At 41.1% G+C, this 20,186-nt stretch overlaps 1 protein-coding gene across 4 annotated transcripts; it reads right to left on the reverse strand.

The window, feature by feature from the left end:
- Window positions 1-492: 492 nt before the first annotated feature.
- On the reverse strand, window positions 493-19,668 carry LOC110073388 (cryptochrome-1). Of its 4 annotated transcripts, XR_002299571.3 has the most exons (12): window positions 19,505-19,657; window positions 17,722-18,154; window positions 15,769-15,885; window positions 11,461-11,611; window positions 9,994-10,134; window positions 7,721-7,891; window positions 7,247-7,387; window positions 5,767-5,918; window positions 4,346-4,443; window positions 3,519-3,629; window positions 2,129-2,321; window positions 493-1,948 (listed from the first exon to the last, which is right to left on the reverse strand). XR_002299571.3 is itself a non-coding variant. In XM_020782534.3 (11 exons), exons 2-11 carry the CDS (start codon window positions 18,132-18,134, stop codon window positions 1,851-1,853), a joined length of 1,593 nt encoding a protein of 530 aa, XP_020638193.3. In that variant the 5' UTR covers window positions 18,135-18,154; window positions 19,505-19,646; the 3' UTR covers window positions 493-1,850. The 4 variants fall into 4 exon arrangements, 2 of the variants coding, with proteins under 2 accessions (XP_020638193.3, XP_020638194.3); XM_020782534.3 differs by lacking the exon at window positions 2,129-2,321 and having other exon boundaries at window positions 19,505-19,646; XM_020782535.3 differs by lacking the exons at window positions 2,129-2,321; window positions 19,505-19,657 and adding an exon at window positions 19,150-19,336.
- Between the last annotated feature and the right edge of the window lie 518 nt (window positions 19,669-20,186).

The raw sequence follows: 20,186 nt of genomic DNA on the forward strand, positions 1-20,186 counted from the left end.
CAATTCCTGCGACATTGCTGGAACCACTTGTATTGGCTCTTGCCTTTCCATTGGACCATTTCAGCAATGTGGAGAGGGGGGATCTGCTGCTTGGGTAACAGCCTATCCTCCATATTACCTTACCTGGGCTTCATGCTCTGGAGAGGACACTCCTCGATTCAGAGCATGTTACCATAGTCTCTCGAGACTGAAGGATGCCTATGGATATGTGTTATTAAGTGTTTCTGTGTATGCAATTTTTTGTTTTCATTTTTGTTTCTATCTTTATAAATATATATTGTTAAAAAATATGCCAACAAATATGGAAAAAAAGAATGGCCCACAGCCAGGAAATGTTCAATATACATTCCAATCTCCAAGAAAGGAGATGCCAAGGAGTGCAGTGACTATGGGACCATTATTGTAATTTCCCATGCAAATGAAGTGCTCAAGGCTTGCAACAAAGACTTTTACCTTATATGGAGTAAAAGAAAGTTTTTTCATAGGCAAAGATATCAGACAAGGGTGTATTTTATTCTGTTCAATCTGTATGATACGAAAAACATATACAAAAAACTGGACTAGATTCTGATGAACAAGGAGTGAAAACTGGTGGAAGAAACATCAATAATTTAAGACTTGCAGATGACACCATCATATTGGCAGAAAGCAGCAAGGACTTGAAACAACTTTTAATGAAAGTGAATGAAGAAAGTGCCATGTGAAGAAAGCAATTGGGATATTTTCAAGTTATATTTTCCATATTGATTATCCCTTTGTGGAATCCATCCTTGATTTACATCCTGACAGAATGTCACTTATATTAATTACTCTCCAAATCCATCCAGAACAAGTTAACTCAATAGTTTAACACTGACTAGGTCAAATCACCACATAAAATCTTTGCACTGATTTCCTAAGTGTTTATATCTTGCTTTCAAAGTCTGCACTGATCTTTTTGCTGGCAGCATTTCATTTTCATCCTTGACCTTTTCACACAACTGTTTTCAAGCTTATTCACAGTGGACTTGGTCTACCTAATGTTAGGCTTTCCCTCCACAATTCTCCTACTTAAATTGATGACTCCTTAAAAGCATTCCATGGTTAAAACTGCCTTCTTTTTTTCACCAATTCCTAGCTGCATACCTTTCAGTTTACTAAAACTGTATATCAGGTTTAGAATAATTTCCCCTCAAGATTTAGTATAATGTCTCCCCATGTTTAAATATCCCCATATTTGTGCTTTTTAGTCCCCTCCCCCTTCCTATATTGGACTGTACACTGTCTGGATTATATAATACACCAGAGTAGATTTCCAATAAATCCACTAAAAATGATTGAACTGTTTTCATATTTAGCAGAAAGATGTCCATGGCTAATGCTTATATTCAACTGTTAATATGGCAATAAGAAAATGTTTTATTAAAAACAGCCCACATCTTTCTTTGAAAGAGAATTTTTAAATAAAAGTTTGTTACTTCTGTCAGAACACATTCATAATGAAGTTCTATAAAACAGCATACTTATGTAAAATAAACAACCCCAAACACAGATATTCACTATAAATTACATTATTCATCTGCATTGCAAGGTATTTTAAAATCAGATGTCTTAAGGAAAAACTGTGGCTTGCAGAAGAAATTTGGGGATGGAAAAAGGATAAAGTGACTTTCATAACAAAGGAAATACAAAATTAAATGCCCAATTCAGCCCATCACACTCTTTTAGTTTAATAAATCCATAGTTGTTTTTGGGCTTAACAAAAATCACTTCTCCCTAGATGTATTAGGCTACAATTTTCTGAACACTTGCCACAAAGAACGAAGTGGGGCTAACTACCAATTAAACATAAACTGAATCAGACTATCAGTTTACACATATTCACTCTTTCTTGCATGCTTTTCTTTTTTAATATTTTCTTCAGAATATTCACGCTTCAGTCCCATTTCCATTGGATCATCCACATCATCTGGAAAGGAGGAAGAAATGTTGGTGCATGATTGCTGAGAAATATACAAGTTAAATATCCTATGTAAATTCAGAAATTCCTGACTAGTTATTAGTTCAGTGGAAAATTTAAATAAATTAAATTCTTAGGCTGAGAGCTAAAAATGACCTTTGATACACCCATAGTCTTAGGTACACTCACAGTGGATATTTTAGCCTTTTCTTCGAAGGGAAGACATCTTTGCCATCACACATTGTCATAATCTTATTTTGAAGGTCCTCTTCACTTTGAGAACTCTTTTATATATTTCATGGAATTAGAGTTTATAATCCTGTTTGAGAAATGCGAGGCTCAAATCTCACTGTGAGCAGCAACTCTTTAATCAGTGGCAGTTCTGGAGATGGGAAAAAGAAGCTGATCTTATCTAACTTCTACATTACAGTATTTCAATCTTGTGATTCCCCTCACCCCTCTTGCCATGACATGCTGCTGGAAATTTTTTGGAAGCCTTATGAAAACAGGATAGTTTTAAATAATTTCCTGAAGTGGTGCTGGTTTCCTCAAAGTGGCAACTGTGCCTACTATCCTTATGCAACTTTCTTTGGATAAAGTTAAGCCCTTCCTGCTCCCTGAAAGTAGACACCTTCTGAATTAGAGACTGTTATCTTGGAATGTCTTCATAAATACTGTACCTATTTCAGTGAGCTTTGGTAACTAAACAAATCATTCATTTTGATGTAACTGCAAAACTATGCTGAACACTTTTCAAAACAAGTTGATGGCCAAAATCCTGTTGCATAAATTATGCTGGCATAGGAATGAATCAGAAGTAGAAATGCGCGCGAACTACACTTCGGCAGTTCAGCCCAGTTTTACGCTGCACACAGGTGTTAGGTGCATGCTGTGCATTCTTCTTCCCACTTCCCCTACACTCTTGCCCCAGGTGATGTGTGCTTCTCCCCCCAGAGCAACTGCCCACTCACAGGTTGCAGCACGTGCTTCTCTCCCCCTTCCCCTCCAATGGCCACCCACTCAGACAAGGAGGCAGGGCAGAGAAGCCTGTAGCACTGCCTTTGAGTGGGCAGCCCCTGGAGGAGGTGGAGGAGAGAAGCAAGCATGGGGAATGGCTGAGTGTGCAAGGAGATGGGAGAGGGGAGTGTACAGCACCCGCATAACACTTGTGCAGGTGTGGTGCTGAAGGAGGCCAAACCACCGAACTGTTGTTTGCACCCATCTCTAGTTAGAAGAGTGTGTGTTGAGTTGTACAAGCCTTGAGATCAAAGCAGGAATTATTTAGTTACAGTATTAGCAATCTCCCTCTGTCAATGACATCATTTCCCTTAGGTTGGCATAATTTACTCAACAGGACTTTGGCCAATGTTTTTAAAAATGTTATCATGGAAAAATGAAACCTATATCAAGATTATATTAAGTGAATGTGCATTTTGGGATGGAAGAATCAAATTATTAAATCAAACATTCAGAACAGAAGGAGTGACTGTATTATCAATTTAACTACAGAGATGATGACCAGGCTGAAAAACGTCTGATTTCTGTCATGCTAAGAATCTAACACTTGCCAGGAACACACCTTTTGTGAGCTGAGCAATTTTATGCTGTTCTTCTCTGACTTGTTTCATCAGCTGTAGGTTACGATCACTGACTTCTTTGTGGTTTACCATAGGAAAGGGATAATCTTTACCTAATGCAAAACATAGCAACAACATTATGAATTTAAATTAAATGTAATTTATTTCAAATAGTAACACAATCTGATTCATACAGCTAGTCCATAGGAGGATCTTTTCCCAATTTCATGACTAAGTACTAAATGAGGCAGTGGGTGGTTTATTCAGCAGCAGGCCATCTCAAGACATACACACACATAGAGATACCAACTATTTGCTGGATCCATGTTCCATATAGTGTGTGAATAATGTAAATGCCTGGTAAAAACTGTCACCAGTTCTTGGCAAGAAATGTGAGTTCTCCCCCCGCCCTGCCGCCCCCACAACAGATTCTGGAGTGAAGGGAGAGTTTGAGTTCTGAGACCAAGTGAGTAGAACTTTTAGCATGGATGTCTGAGGGCAGCAGGCTGGTTATTTTGGCAACTAGTGCTTGTATTCTCCTTGTTGCCAAGGGAATAGAGGAACCGACCAGATACACAGCTGCTTCACTGGATGCCTGTTCTAGCAATGTGGTCAGAAAAAGTGAGTGTCTAACATATTCTTGTTGCCAAGGCAAGGGGGGCAACATTGTATGCTCCTCAAGGGCCATTCCTAGATGAAAGGCATAACTATGAAAGGATAATAAAGGTCTAAGAAAACCCAGCCTATTTCTAGATGAGGTAACTGGGAGCACGAATATAAACATTGGCTGCTCAGAGCTGAACCCCTCTACTCTACAGATATTTATTACCTATAATACAGCCTGCCTCTATTTGTATTGCTTCTGGTGCTGTCCAAGGTTCATAAATATATGTAGAAGGAAAGTTCTTTAGCACTGGAAGGTATTTTCTGAAAAATATAATTGCATACACCGTCTAGTTAAATGCATAGGTAAAGGTAAAGGTTCCCCTTGACAATTTTTGTCCAGTCGTGTTTGACTCTAGGGGGCGGTGATCATCCCCGTTCCAAGCCATAGAGCCAGCGTTTTGTCCGATGACAATCTTCCGTGGTCACATGGCCAGTGCGACTTAGACACGGAACGCTGTTACCTTCCCACCAAGGTGGTCCCTATTGATCTACTTGCATTTGCATGCTTTCAAACCGCTAGGTTGGCGGGAGCTGGGAGAAGCGACGGGCGCTCACTCCATCATGTGGATTCGATCTTACGACTGCTTGGTCTTCTGACCCTGCAGCACAGGCTTCTGTGGTTTAGCCCGCAGCGCCACCACGTCCCTAGTTAAATGCATAGCACACTATACAGTGGGGTCTTGACTTAAGAACGGCTTGAGTTAAGAACATTTTGACTTAAGAACCACTCTCATAGGAAAATATTGACTTGACTTACATACTTAGATTTGAGTTAAGAACTGAAAAAAACCATGTGGGAGGCAGGGAAAGTGCAAAATTTGAACTTTCAGTTAACTGTTGGCCAGTGAAAAGGGTGCCTGTCTGCTTCCTCACTCCTCCCAGCGTTTAGAGAGTGGATTGGGAGACAGTCTTCAGACTGCCTGGTACTGTACTGCCTGGACTGTATTTTCCCTGCCTTCCCTGAACCTTTCTTGACCTAAGAAACAAAATATCCCCCTCTAGTGGTCGAAGGCGGAATAGCAGCTTCCCATTAGTTTCTATGGACGGAAAAGAGCAGATACGGATCAAATGGTTTTCAATGCATTCCTATGGGAAATGCAGATTTGACCTGAGAACTTTTTGACTTGAGAACCGCCTTCCAATACGGATTAAGTTCTCAAGTCAAGACCCCACTGTATATGTTTCATGTAAGTCATTGTTACTGCACCATGGAGCACATGTCTTGAAGCCAATTACAGACATATAACCTAGGGAAGCATAACCAAAAATTGATAGATCAAAACATGAGCATTCAGATACAAAGGAAGTGTACACCCAGTAAAAGCAGGCAGGATATAACAATTAGATAAATTATTGTCAGCACCTTTCATTCGAAAGAACCTATGAATATAGTTGGCGAGAAACAATAATTGAAGAAGCATCTTCCTCCATGCCTTACTTATGGATCCCTCTGGAGGCATCCCATTAACCCCAATGGGAAGCAGATGTTGGGTGATATACACAATCTAATTGAACAGGTATTTTCTTCTAGGTTTAGCACAATAGGAACAGAATTAACGGAGTAATAAAACTGAGGGAACTTACCGAATATACTGGCCTTCTGGATCTGTGCGCTTCCCAAAACGAACAGGACAAAAAATGCGCGAGTACTGATGGAAGAAAGCACTAGCTGACAACCACATCCAATTTCCAGCATTAATACTGTAATCTGCATCCAGAAGCAGCTCTTCAAATACCTGAATCATAGTAATAAAATTAAAGGTGGTGCATCTGAATGCTGAGAGAGAGGGGGGGAGGGAGGGGGGAGGGAGGGAGAGGGAGAGAATTCTCATAAAACTAAATGTTCAAGGTAAGAATCTGGTAAAACTCTTCTCCCTGATATCAATTAAAAGGGTTATCTGTTAAAAGGGCATTTAATCCTATGAACTTTCATCCACAGTCTAAAAATGTATACAGTTATGGATAATTCCTCAAAAGATGAAATGTTTAAAATAAATATGGAGGTGATTTCCCCCTTTCTCCCAAAACATTAGTTTTGAGGGTATCTAATGAGGCTTAATATAGCAGAGGATCCTAGACAGATATAAGAAAGTACTTCTTCATACAACACATAGTTAACCTATAGAACTTTATGTGATTTTGTGAAGGCCACCGATGTGGTCAGCTTGAAACAAGACTCATAGGGGACAAATCTATCACTGGCTTCTTGTCACAATGCATATGCATTATCTCCAATATCAAAATACCTCTGAATATTGGCTGCTGGGAAACACAAATGCCTAAGACCAGGTGCAAGTGTGGTCATGGTCTGTTTTTAGACTTTTTATGTCTTTTTACCTGTCTATCTGTTTTTGGTTTTTTTCTTGCAATTTACCCCCCTCCCCCAAAAAGGGATGGTATCTGTTATTCAGCAGCCAAAATCCAGTACAATGTTAGGGCTACTAGAATAACAGGCAATCACATATAATGCCATTCTTGATTATATGCACAGAGATATAATGTAGAATGTGTGTTAGTCTTAGGTAGAGCTCAGATATTTTAATGTTTTGGTCTGCAACTCCACGAATCCTCCAGCCAGCACACCTGGCAGAGAACATGGTGGCAGTAGGAGACACCCAAAAGTAAAATTATCAAGTTCTTCTTCCTTTATAATGATTTAAGGTCCGAGTTGAGTTGAAAAGCTCTGCAGGAGTAAACCTGCCTGTGGATTTCTAACTATTCACTGAAGTAGCAGAATGCTAGACTACATAAACCTTTTGGCTGCCCCAGGACAGCTCTTCTTACATTTTTATTTTGTTTATATCTTCAACCACTTAGTGATGACAGCATGTCTAATTTCTGTACTGGATTCAACCTTTTTCATTCTAAAGAATTGTTCCTGTTCCTTTTGGATCAAAACTATGTTTGCAATCAACTCCTCCCCCTCCTCTGCCGTTACCCATTCCATTTCTTAAGGAAAAAATCTAGCACAAAGCACTGCAATAACTTTTAAATCCTCTAGAAAGTTTTCTTTCTTACAAGAATGTTTCAAGTACCATTCAAGAGAAAAACAGTTACTGCAAACCTTCATGCCTTCTTCCCAGCTGATCCAAAGGTCTCCACGGGTCAGGAAGCAGGCCACTGCATGGCGAGCAAGATGGTGTATCCAACCTTCCTGACGAAGCTGAGTCATAATTGCATCAATCCAGGGAAACCCAGTCTGTGCCTTAAAAAAATGATCTAGTTTTTCTGATCAACTCAAGAGTGCTTCTTTCTCTCCTTTACCACTCAGGAAAAATACAGATTAGAAAAAACACATACACAAATATCTATATTCCTTGGAGACAATAACAGAATGAATGGTATGACAAAAAACCCATGGCCTTCAAAAATTTACTGCTTTATTCATTTTTAGTTTCAATGTTAACCCCCTTAGTTTTATATTATATGTTATGGACCCTGTGCTGTATACTAGATGAGCAAAAGTAAAAAATTCCTGTCAAAACGACGATCAATGTTCTACAACAAACACTCCACTTCTCTGGTCCCATTTTCTTACCATTGTCCATTTGTGGAGCTTCTCTGCATCTTCATACCATTCTATCTGCAGGCAGATGGGATTCCCAACCATTTTTGTAAAATTGGGTGTTGCTGATGCTACTGTATAAAAGAATTCTCTCCATAGCAGCTGTCCTTGAAGAGATACTGGCGGCAGAGAATGATTCTTTGACTGTAACATGATTATGGCACATGTAAAAATATGCATAGTAATCAATATTAGGAATTCTACAAATTGTAGTCCAAACCAGTTACTTTCCCAAGCTCTGTTTTTAGCAGTGCAACAGCAAGCTATTTTACAATGCACTGGTCCAAATCCAACTGCACTGCTTTGATTTTGGGCGGCTTGTGACTTCATTTCATTACAAACAATTCACAAGGAATCCAAAACTAAAACAAAATATTTAATTTGCAGCAAATAGTGGCGCTCTGCAACAGGGTATTAGCCATTGTTCCAAAACCTATCATGAACACTGATTTTACATTTTGACATGCTTAGACACCATCTTACAAGTTTCACTTTTATAGTTATAAGAAACAGATTAAACCTCTCTTTTACAATATAAAATGTAAAGCCCTTACAAACCTTCTGAAGGACTTAAGTACATGACTTAATAGAAATGTATCAAACAACTCCTTTCAAAAAAAATCTGGTCAAATACTTCATGCAGGACAAAATCCTGTTGGCGATTTATGCATGCATGAGTTAAATTGCAGAAATTGCTGCAGTGAACAGCAGGCACATGCTTAGTTATGTAACCAGTGCCTCTTTAATTAGCAGCAATTTGCCACAGTAAGTTACACAATTTCTTGTAACACACACATAATTCACTAACAGGATTCTTGCCAGTGCATATAGTAATCTTAATCCATTTGAGACAGGAATCCTGTTGGTTTGCTAAACTGGCTATAAATGCCTTACAACAGCTTGTGATGGTCTGGTTGCAACCCAGTCTGGAGACCGTGGATCTGATTCTATCCAGACCAAAGAAAGAAAGAAAACTAAAAGACAATAATAAAAGAAGCCAAAGGCTTAAGTGCGAACAAAGACCAACAGTAGTTCTAGCATTCCTGGAAGCTTCCACAATGACGGCTAAAAGGAACTGAGAGGGCTGGGGATTTGCATGCCAATACATGCGCGCTGGGAGGGGGAGAAGACTAATGGTCTGTTCTCTTTAGCTATAGAATGTTTCAAAGTTCCGCATATGCACACTACAAACCCGTATGTGTGATTCATGGAGGCCGCAAAGAAAAACAAGATTTAACAACAGTCTGGAAATGTTATCTGGTGGAAAATGTGGAAGGTATAATGTTCGTAGCAGCTAGGTAGTTTGTACTGCACCGTTTTTGCATCAGTTGCAATAGTTATTCGCTTGCTTCTGGATTCAGTATAAGGTGCTGAAATTTAAAGCCCTGAACAGTATGAGATCATCTTATTTAACAGCCTGCTCTCCTATGATCCTGCTTCAAAGGCCCTGTCCTCTGGCACACCACTAAACTTGATCAGGTTGACAGGTACCAGGGACAGGATGCTTTTAGCCATGGCACCACAACTCTGGAATTCCCTCCCTTGGGAACTCTATCCAGCCCTTTCTGGGCAGTTTTAAGCAGTACCTAAAGATTTCTATTTTGTCAACCTTTTTATTGAGCTTATGAGCAGCCACTGTAGATTTTTTTCACTCTGACAGTGTTTCATCTGATTACTTTGTAACATTTAAGTATATGCTGCCTTTTCTGGATCTGAGCTATAAAGCAAGGTAGGAATAAATGAAAGAAACATGCACTTCTACTGTAGGAATGTAATGTGTTTTTTTTTTGTGTGTGTGGAAATTCAGTCCCCAAACCATGAGAGTATATTTAGAGCAAACTGCAAAACCATATGCAACCCTTCAGGTCTGTTTTTATAGGCCCAGGCTCGAGACTCCTCCTTCTCCTCCAAAATGTTTGTCCAGCCAAAAAAAAAAAAAAAAACCACAAAAAGTACACTGCTACTTTCACATTTTCAATAAGTTGCAGAGTCTCTGCGAACAGGTCGACACCCCAACATTCCTAGTCTTCCAAATCAGAAGTAGACTTGTCCTTCTTACTAGCTTCATTATCTTTCTTTTTCATAATCTGTGTGGCCCACTGAAGGCAGAATATGGGCCCCCACATTCACCAAACGCAGAATATAGGCCCCCACATTCACCAAAGTGGTTGACATCTTCTCTTATACTGGGCTTGGCCAGTATTTCATCATACGCATGCCATTCTTACCTGATATGTTAATCTTACCTGAGCATAAATTTTTGACAATCTGTGGAAAAACGTCCGAACTGATAAACAACCAAAGCTGAAATAGGGACTCAAGCCAGTAGTACTTGGAAGCAAAGAATTTGGGATAGTTCTTGGCTTGGTAAACTTTGCTATCCAACCCTAGAAAAAAGAAACACAAGAAGAGGAAGCACTGCCTCCCATAAATAGGATAACAGCTCTGCTAACTGGCTTACTGTGTGCTTGTTATATTTATTGGTAGCTTTCAGACTTCATCATTTATCTTTTTTTTAATTTAAAAAAATATTCTGCAAGCTGACCTGGACAACATTTAGTAGAAATGATAGCCTATATATCTACACTTTAAATAAAAATTATACACTATGGTCTTGTTTTTTAAAAAAAACTACACAAACTCCCCACAACAGCACTCTGCTGATAGACACAGAAGTTTGTCTTCTAATGTAATATGAAACTAATATAAATCAGATATCAGTGGCCTGTAGTGCCTGATCTGTAATAAACTAGTCATTTGCTACAGATCAAACTTCTTTCTTTCATCAAATAATTGAATATATATACAGATGCTAGCAGCATGGAAGGCAGCAAGATCTATGGCTTCTACGTACTCAGGTGATGTTTTTGCCCATTCCCCTTCAATCATAACTCATCTTCTAGAACTGCTGTACACATACAGTAGGACCCCCGTATCCGTGGGATCAGTATTCACAGTTTCACTTGTCCATAGTTTGAAAATATTAAAAGAAAATAAAAACAGAAAAAAATGTATATTCACACATATTGGCCACTAGACAGGGCTATGAATAATTGTTAGCAAAGAATACATAGCATGGTTTCTGGCACCCTCTAGTGCCCAGTTCTGCTAATGTATGTGAAAATACTGTAACTTTTTTTCTGTTTTTCCCCTTAACCATTCTCTCTCTCACTCACTCTCTCTCTCTTTCTCTCTCTCACACACACATTTGCTATTATCCATGGTTTTCAGTATCCATGGGGAGGGAGCTTTGAACCAATCCCCAGTGGACATAGCGGATACAGAAGTCTTACTGTATTTCATATTTACAGAATACTTAGAAAAATCACTGAATCCAAAGACTATATCATTGCTACTAGTGAAGTAGTTCCAACTGTGCCACTACCACTAGTGGTGCATGTTATCATTTTTTGCACACTACAGTAACATCATAAATGTTTTTAGAAAGTTCCTAGTATGAAATCATACAGTTAGAACTGTGGAAAAGATGACTTTTGTATTCATATTAAAAACAACAACTGCACACAGGAAATAGTTGCTAAATAAAACAATTTGAGGCATGTTCCAGAATCCTATATATCTTATATGAGATTAAAAGCAGTGGCTCTAACTGTATTTAGGCTCCTCTTATCAAGGTCATTAGAGGAATTGTTGACTCTCCTCCTCCCTGCAAATACCATGAATAAGCTGGATATAACAGGAAGAAGACTAACCTGGTTTTTCAAGTGCTCTTCAAGTCGTTGCAACCCAGCTGTTTCACCACCTCTCCAAGGTGACTGGTTCTCTTCGCAAATTCCCAGATCCTCAGGACGAGGCACCCTGTAACATTCATCCAGGCCCACTTCAGGGAGTGGGCAGAGTTTTCTAAAGAGGAGAAGAAGAATAAAAACAACAATCTATTTCAAAAGTTAAAAGTTACCATTAGGAAACAAAATGCTTTTCAATCCAGCTTGTAAAACAAGATCAATACTGCCAGCTTTTAAATCAGAGAACCAGTGGCTTCATTAGAAATCATTAGTTCTTATTACCATCGGAGAAAACCATGTCCTGAAGCCAATACTAATGGAAGAAACATGACATATTGGAGCAGCTGCCTTTCCTATCTTCCTGTGTTTGCAGATACAACAATATCAAGGCAAGTTTCTAAGAAGCAGTGACCAACAAAAGACAAGTGGCTCCTCAAAACTGAATTCTGAGCTGAGCTAACAAAGATGTTCTCACACACAATCTATTGGGAAGAAAGAAAAGATATTTAACTACTGTCATAATGAATGTAAGCACAAACATGAGCAAAATAAGTAGCTAGATCACAGTTCTTACAGTTGTTCTAAATCTCTGTACCTTCCATAATTCTTCTAAATAATCTTATCCCCCATATTTTCAGAATACACTTGTTATATACGTAAACTAATAAAAAAGACTGAAAGCTGAGGAACATAGTACAGTAGTGCCTTGACTTACAAACGTTCCGACATACAGTGGTGCCTCGACTTACGAATTTAATCCATCCCAGAAGACGTTCATCAGTGGAAATGCTCATAAATCGAAACACCATTTCCCATTGAAATGCATGGGAACAGGATTAATCCATTCCAGCATTTAAAACAAACCAACAAACAAAAACAACCAAAAAATAAAAATAAAACACTGCAAATCCCTGGGGCTGCAAAAAACAACACAAATCCAAAAATAAAAATAAACATAACCCCATCAGCCCAATCCCACCCTGCAAAAGCCAGACAAAATAGTAAAAAGTTAAAAGCACTTTACCTCCACTGCTGCCGCCCGGCCCTGGCTTCACTGCCACAACTGGGGGGGCCTCCAGGAGGTCTCCCAGGCTTCCAGTGCTGCCACCAGGAGGCTTCCCAGGCTTCCAACGCCGCCACCGGAAGGCCTCCGGGAGTCCACCCATTACCTCACTGTCCCGGGGGGGGGGGAATGCTGGCCCCTGTCTGGGGAGGACGTCCGGTGGGGATGTACAGGCGGCCAAGCGGGACAGGAGCGAGGCCCCCTCCTTCCCACCGCCCCCATCCCATGGCGGCAAGAGCCCTTCCCTGGGGTCGCCAGGCACTCTTGCGCGCAGGGCACCGGGAGTCTAGGCACCCTGGAGCCGAGAGAAGCGGAGCACACCTGGGAGCCCCAGCCAGCCCTGGCACATTCCTTCCGCCACCTGGCCAGCCTCCCCCCACCCCAGGCAGCATGGCAAAGTTTGGTGGTGGCGCCCATCCTCCTCCCTGCATGCGGGGCTGGTGGGCATGGGGGACTCACCAGGGAGGCTGTGCATGGCTAGGATGTCCAGTGGCTCGCCTCCCGCCACTGCTGGCGGAAGCTCAGGAGGCGAGCCTCCCTTTTCCTAACCGTTGTGGTGAAAGAGCTACAAAGCAGCAGCCTTTTTTGCCACCAACGGTTTGAATTTCCCTCCTTTCCCCCCGCCTTATTCTGTTCTTATGTCAAAGCTCCACTTGTGAGTCGAAGCAAAATTTTGCGAGCGGAGCTGCTTGTAAATCAAAATGTTCGTAGGCAGGGGCATTCATAAGTCGAGGCACCACTGTATGACCATTTCAAGTTACGACCAGCTCCAACCACAAAATTTTGCTTCGACTTGCAGCTGGAGCTTCCAGTTATGAAAACAAAAAGGCAGGAGGAAAAGGCGGGAAATTCAAATTGCTAACTGTAGGTGGCGAGGAGGCTGCTTCTTTGTAGTTTTTTTGCCCCGGCAGTTAGAGTGTGTGCGATCGGAGGAGGCTTGGGACTGCCTGACTTCTGCTTCTGAGTGAGAGTGTGTTTGTTTGCAGGCAGGCTTGGGACTGCCTGGTAAGATAAGGTGCTGCTTTCTGCTTTTAAAAAACTGTTCTGGGTGGGTTTTGCAGCATGGTTTTGGGCTGGGGGGTTTATGTTTCTGTGCTGTGATGGGTCTTGGGGGTTTGTTTGTTTGTTTTAGGTTCCCCCCCATTTCCAATGGGTCTTTCGGGTTTTGGTTGCTTTTTGGAGTGTTTTTCCCCATTTCTGATGGGTCTTGGGGGGTCTGTTTTCTGGTGTGTCCCCCCCCCCCGTTTCCGATGGGTCTTGGGCTGTTTGGTTGTTTTTTTGGTTTTTTTCCCCTCATTTCCAATGGGTCTTGAATGCTTCCCTTGCTTTTTGCTCTGTTTTCTTTGCATTTCTGATGTGCTTCCTTTGCTTTTCCCTTTGTTTTCTTTGCATTTCCAATGTGCTCCCTTTGCTTTTTCCTTTGTTTTCTTTGCATTTCCGATGGATCTTGCACACTTGATTGCTTTTCTCCCCCTCAGTAAGCTGAGATAGCTGAGGAGAGAAAAAATGGCACATACCTTGCCTCTGTAAACAGGCTTCCTTCAGCCAAGAGGCTTAGTTTCCTACAGTCAGGAGACTTAGCTTCCTCCAATCACGAGCCTTATCACTGACATCAGCTGATTCTGAACAAACCAACTGGAACACACCTCCTTGGAGGTGGAGCCTGTAGGCTCAAGATTCAACAGCGACAAAATGTCCGATGTTCTGAGCTCAGAGGCTGAATCCTCAAAGCTATGTTTTCTTAATTTTGGGGTTAGAAAATTGGGGTGTGTGTCTTATAAATGGGTGTGTGTTATAAACGGAAAAATACGGTAATTTCAGGTGATTAGGGATGTTCTGTGTAAAAGATCTGTACTCTTTTACTGAAACATCCACATTTAACTTAAGTTAAACGGTTTTATGCCTCAGTGAGAGATCTCAAAGAAAATTAAGTTCATGTTTTTTTTAATCATAATATTGTTTAGTTTTGTCTAGATGGTACTGAAATAAAAAAAAATTCTAAGTGCTTAAGAATGGCAGCACACTTCAAATTACTGGTGATCCATGACCTAAATGGAAGAGGGGAAGCCCCAACTTCCAATTTTAAGGTGAAGCGCTATCCTTCATTTGAATCACTATCTTCTCCAACTCAAATACAAAATACAAACATGACTAAAAATTCTAGGCCAGAACAAATAAGGCTTAAATCCTGAACAAGGCACCTTTCCTTAACTCAGTGCTACTTACTGCCCAGCAGGCAGGATTGTGCTATAAGGTATTAAAGCACTTCCCAGAGATCCTTGCTAATTAAACAGGTTATTATAGCCTCAATTCATATTTTTGCATGTCTCAGCACTCATAAGACAAATGGCTACTATTTATGCAAACAAAAACAAAGAGAATCTTCCACAACATATGAGTACATTGCAAGATCAGTTTCTAATGCTTGATTATCATGATCATCTATGTGTTATTCCCTTAGATGGATTTCACACTAAAGTACAGTGATGGCCTGCTACACGCTTACCCCGCATGATGTCGAAATCGTTTAACGATGACATTTTTGCGATCGCTATTGCGATCACAAAATGATGGATCCTATGGGGGAAATCCGCATTACGTTGATTAGGAGCCTGCTTCGTGAACCGCTTGTTCGTTATACGATGATTTTTCCAGTTCCGCTAAATGGCTTCCCTCCACAAAATGGCTTCCCTCCCTTCTCAAAATGGCTATTTTCTGGAGGGAAGCTTTGCATTACAGCAATTTTGAACAGCTGATCGGCGGTTCTCTATGGGCAATCTTCACTGGACAATGAGGTATTTCCCCCATTGGAACGCATTGACCGGTTTTCAATGCATTCCAATGGATTTTCCCCCCCGCTTGACGATATCACTTAACAGCGATTTTTCTGGAACGGATTATCGTCGTCAAGCGGGGCACCACTGGGTATCTCATACTAAGGCAGACACATGACTACCATAAGGGAAAAAGAACTGCTTCAATAACACCACAAAAAGCAATTCCATAACAAAGCCAAAACAAATGCTGCCTCTAATTTGCATGGTACAAACCAAGGATCACACTGTCTCAGCACATGTAACACTAGTTCTTCTATGGATGAAGCTCAGAGACCATAAACTAAATTATATTATGTAATAAATTATTGTACGATGAACAAACTATTCCTTGAAATAAGCAGTACTTTTTGTTACATTAATGCAATTGGTCCTTACTGCGAATTCTCGGTTGCAATATCCTGCACAGGCATCTCGGGATCTCCAAGAACAGTTAGTATATGAAGAAACCTCTTGTATGTCAATGGAGGTGCTCCTCTATTTAGTTCCACAATCCTGTATAATAGAAGGTTACAGTATGAACAGAAACCACTTGCAAAAGAAAGCTAACACTGAGAACAGAATTTGACCACGGCAAAGAAACTAATTTCTCATCAAAATATGCTTAGGTCAATGAACAGTACATACAACTGCATAAATTGGTTAGGGGTTTGACAATGTCGCTCATATTTATAAAATCTTGGATAACATCTAGCTTCTGCAAAATTTTGACAGATTCAGTCAAGCTTATTCATTCTTCTAAAGGCTTATACATTCTCCAATTGCTGGAAGTTCAGAAAGTAAGAGTTGCTGAAATATTCAGCAAATGGATAAAAGCCAAATCATGCAACCCTGGTTTCTCAGTTGTTGCCATGATATGCACACCTGGCACATATGCAGCTCTTCATTTGGATGGTAACCATTGTGTATTACTGGTGCAAGAATAAAAGACACAAGCTCTATTCAGATGTTAAAAGTGAAAGCCGGAGAGGCTGTAACTGTGGTGGGAGACACGGGCACTCCCAGAAACATCACAGTCACCTCTCACTCCCATCTAGAAGTAAGGCAGCCCTTTCCCTGTTCACTGAAAAGAGCTGCAGAAGCATTTGTACCCGAGTTCAAACTGGATATCCCCACAACATTTCTGTGATTAGAGACCTGCCTTGTGAGAATTCTCAATTACAGGAGCACTGTAAGCATGTTCAGATAAACAAGCTTAGAAATGCCTCTGCAAATCTTCACAATGAATATGCAACAGTCCAATGAGGTGTACACAGAAGGGAAGGACTTGCCTGCATTCCCACAATACCACACATTTAGCCCTATATTTTTTCATGCTTAACACTTGAATAGGGCATGACTGAACTCCAAATAATTTACTGCAAATGAATGGTATCTACACATGGGGCAAATGGTCATGTGCATGGCACTCAGCCATACTGGCCCTCGGTCATTCGGCATAGGTATCTAATGCCAGCAGACATCTGCAGCTTGCTGTTGTGTTGGGCTTGAACTTATGGCTTCCAACAGCGTGCAAGGTACAACTACTTTACTGCAACTGGCTTAGTACGAACTAATAAGGAATTAAATATTTAGCCACTCATGAAAAAACATGATGCTTCCATCTTTGCTTCCATCTTCCCAATTATTTACTGTTAGCATCTGAAATAGTCATGGAGGTATTTTCACTTTGATTTTATATACTGTACATTACATACTGATGTTTTGGCCTGAACCAATGACTAATCATAGAGCGGCACAATGTTTAGAGTATGTTCCCAACAAAACATAAAGCTACATTTTAGTAAGCTTGTAGTCTAGGCATGTTTACTAATCCATCTTGTAAAATGAGATCAAAGCTACCACTTGTAGCCAGGACATGACAAAGTAAATTACACTTTGCTCAATGGGCCTTATTCCTAATTTTCCTAGTACATGTTTAGTACTGCAACCATAACAATGCAATTGTGGACATACATATTTGGAAGTATGGTCAGTTAATTCAGTGAGATTTATTCTCATCTTAGTGGGACTGCAATCTCAGTATATGAAAATTATTTACTTTTATGTCTAGGAATGGTAAGAAACAATTTAAAGCCTGACTCATAACAATGGTCTATTCTGCAGGAGAGAACAACTGAAACCCAAACTCAGTGGAATGAAATAGACGATGACAGGAGTTCTGTCTTCACACACTTAGCTGAGTCACAGTTGGCAAGTGGGGAGTGTGGTTTGCACTGGCAGATAGGAATTCATATATACTCTCAAAACACAAGGCATACACACACACATCTGTGACAAAGCCAGTATGGGCCCTGAGAGAGTCTGTATCACTCTGGGCCAATTCCATACCGTCTGACATCATATAGTGTGTGCCCCACCAATGAAAACACTTCAAATCCCATTTCTTTCCCCATAGCTTGAATAGTCCTTTCCATCTCTTTGTAAAATGGTTCAATGTCATCATCCAAAGTCACTTGGGTAATATTCCACTTTTGGACATACTCCCGCAATACAATTTCATAAGCTCCTTGAATAATCCATAGACAAGAGTTCAATTTCTTTAAGTTTGCCTGAAGATCTTCTAGTGATTGCAACAGGAAATGCCACCGTAAACTTCCCATTGCAATTGAAGATGTAACAAATTTTCTGTCCAGTATATAGACTGGATATACAATTTCAGAAGACTTTAATGCAGCTAGTAGAGTGGGGTTGTCATGTAGGCGGAGACCCTTCCGGAAAAGATGAATCGTTCGATGAGACATTCTGGGTTTTTATTTAAAACCTGATGGAAGAAAAATAATTTAGATATACATTAACTGGAAAACTGAAGTCTGAAAAACTGGTACCTTTATGGAAGAAGCTTAATCATACAGGAAGCCAGGTGTATTTAAGAGATAAGACTAGCAAAACAGTGCTGGATAGAAAGTAAAAACACATCTGTTCATGTTATAGCCCTAGCTGACACGCTACTAGTACAAAAAGGGGGGGAAAAGGTAGAGATTTCCTTTCTGTCTAGCGAAACTCACATTCCTTATGCCACTTGTACAGGAAATATATCTCCGCTTGTGCCTTTCCTTCCTCTTCTACTATACAGTATCCATTTCCCAAAGGCAATTAATTCACACCAAAGTATACTCATGCAGCAGAAAATTATAAAGCCATGTGATTTACAAACAATATCCTATGGAATTCTGGGGCCCCTTGGAATGTATTAGGATTTTCTTGATGAGAAGATCAACAGGTGAAGAGGTTTCCTGGAAAGTTCCCTCATCTGATTTCCCCTAGAGTAGACTTAAGGGATTCTGGACACATTGTATCCTGCACTTAGATTAACATGCACAACAGCCAAGGTCCACAAGCTCCTTGGCTGTTTTAAACTGGGCATGCATCTGTACAGATATGAGTAATTCAAATAACCCAGTGTGGTTTTGTTTTTTTGTTTTTTGCTATATTGGACAGAGAGCAAACAAGAGCTTCTTGTTTGTATTAGGTACTCAGCAACACTCATCCAGTAACAGGAAGCAACACCTTTCCCTTAACCATCCTGATTCTTCAAAAACGCCACACACCCCGAGACGCCTACGTGCAAAGGAGCTCGAAAAGCCACTGTATAAAAGCGTCCCGTGCAAAATGTTCTAGAGAGAGCAAAGATTCCCCTCAAAGCAGAAATGACTTAAATTCCTTCTCTATGCTGTCTGATATCGTCAATTATATCCCCCCAACTCTCAAGAGAGAGAAATGCAACGTGCTTTGTTGAATAACAAGAACGTTACGCACAAACATCGTGCATGAATTGACTTTTGAGAGACTGAACCGAATGGCACTGAGCGACCCGGGAACCCCCGCGCTTCTCAATGGGAAGGGTCCCTATTCTGGTCCTTCGGGAAAGTGCGGAGGCCAAAGCTTCCCACCAAGGAAAGCCCACAATACCCTCCCCTGCCGTTTCGACGGGCTCGAGGGGGTCCTATCTGGATACGCGAAGGTGCCGCGGGGGCAGCCATTGGGTGGTAACTAAGGCGACGGGGTGGGGGTGGGGGGCGGCCCATTCCTGCGGAGCCAACAGGGGCGAAGGGCGGCTCCTTTTCCCACCACGAGAGGGAAGGGAGGCGGACTCTCGCGCCCGCCGCGTTACCTGCTCCTCTCAGTCGCCGCGAAGGGGCCTTCCGGCCAGGCTGAGCTCCCAGGCGGCTTATTTCCGGCCGTCGCTTCCCGTTTGCGGGTTGCCGAGTGTGGGCAGGGGCGGCTGCTGAGCTTTCCTGCTGGGCACTGCACAAGAGTGCTGTGTGACTCTGTAAATCACAATTCCTAGGACAACCAGCTGCAAGTCCCTGCCTACTTTGGAGATAGGTGGAAACGTGCACCGAAAAGTCTAGGGCGACTTTTGTGTAAATATGCAACAGATTGGGTTTTTAGGTACGCCGAACTCGTTGGGAATTATTTCGGAGGAGGCACGTGTAGGATGTGGTGTGTATATGCAACTGACCTACCACCAGAGCCGGGCGTTGTCCCTTTTTCTGTAGCAGACCTCCTATGCTGGCAAGACATGAAACGGTGATTCCTGTTCCCCTCTTGTCTTTCTCCTCACCTCTTCATAAAGTTGCAGTGAAGAGAGACGATTAGCGGATATATCAGCATTTTAACTGCTCTTTGAAGGTACAATGAGACCTGCCAGAATACTTTTTTTAAAAAATTGGATTACACCAGTTGGATGACGGCATCTCTAAAGGGCTGAAGGTGTATGAGATGGCTCTTCCTGCAAATCACAGCATTGCCTTACAATACCAGAATCATCGTACCTGTCCTACAGGACAGAA

The sequence above is a fragment of the Pogona vitticeps genome, chromosome 4 (genome assembly GCF_051106095.1).
Source record: "Pogona vitticeps strain Pit_001003342236 chromosome 4, PviZW2.1, whole genome shotgun sequence".
Lineage (NCBI taxonomy): Eukaryota > Metazoa > Chordata > Lepidosauria > Squamata > Agamidae > Pogona > Pogona vitticeps.

Bases quoted from the DNA above. Each gene is read 5' to 3' on its own strand.
- LOC110073388 (XM_020782534.3), bottom strand. From the start codon at position 18,134: ATGTCTCATCGAACGATTCATCTTTTCCGGAAGGGTCTCCGCCTACAT. The intron at 15,886-17,721 runs GTATGGAATTGG...TCTATTATACAG, and splicing joins ACACTATATGATGTCAGACG to GATTGTGGAACTAAATAGAG. The intron at 7,892-9,993 runs GTAAGATTAACA...ATCATGTTACAG, and splicing joins TGTCAAAAATTTATGCTCAG to TCAAAGAATCATTCTCTGCC.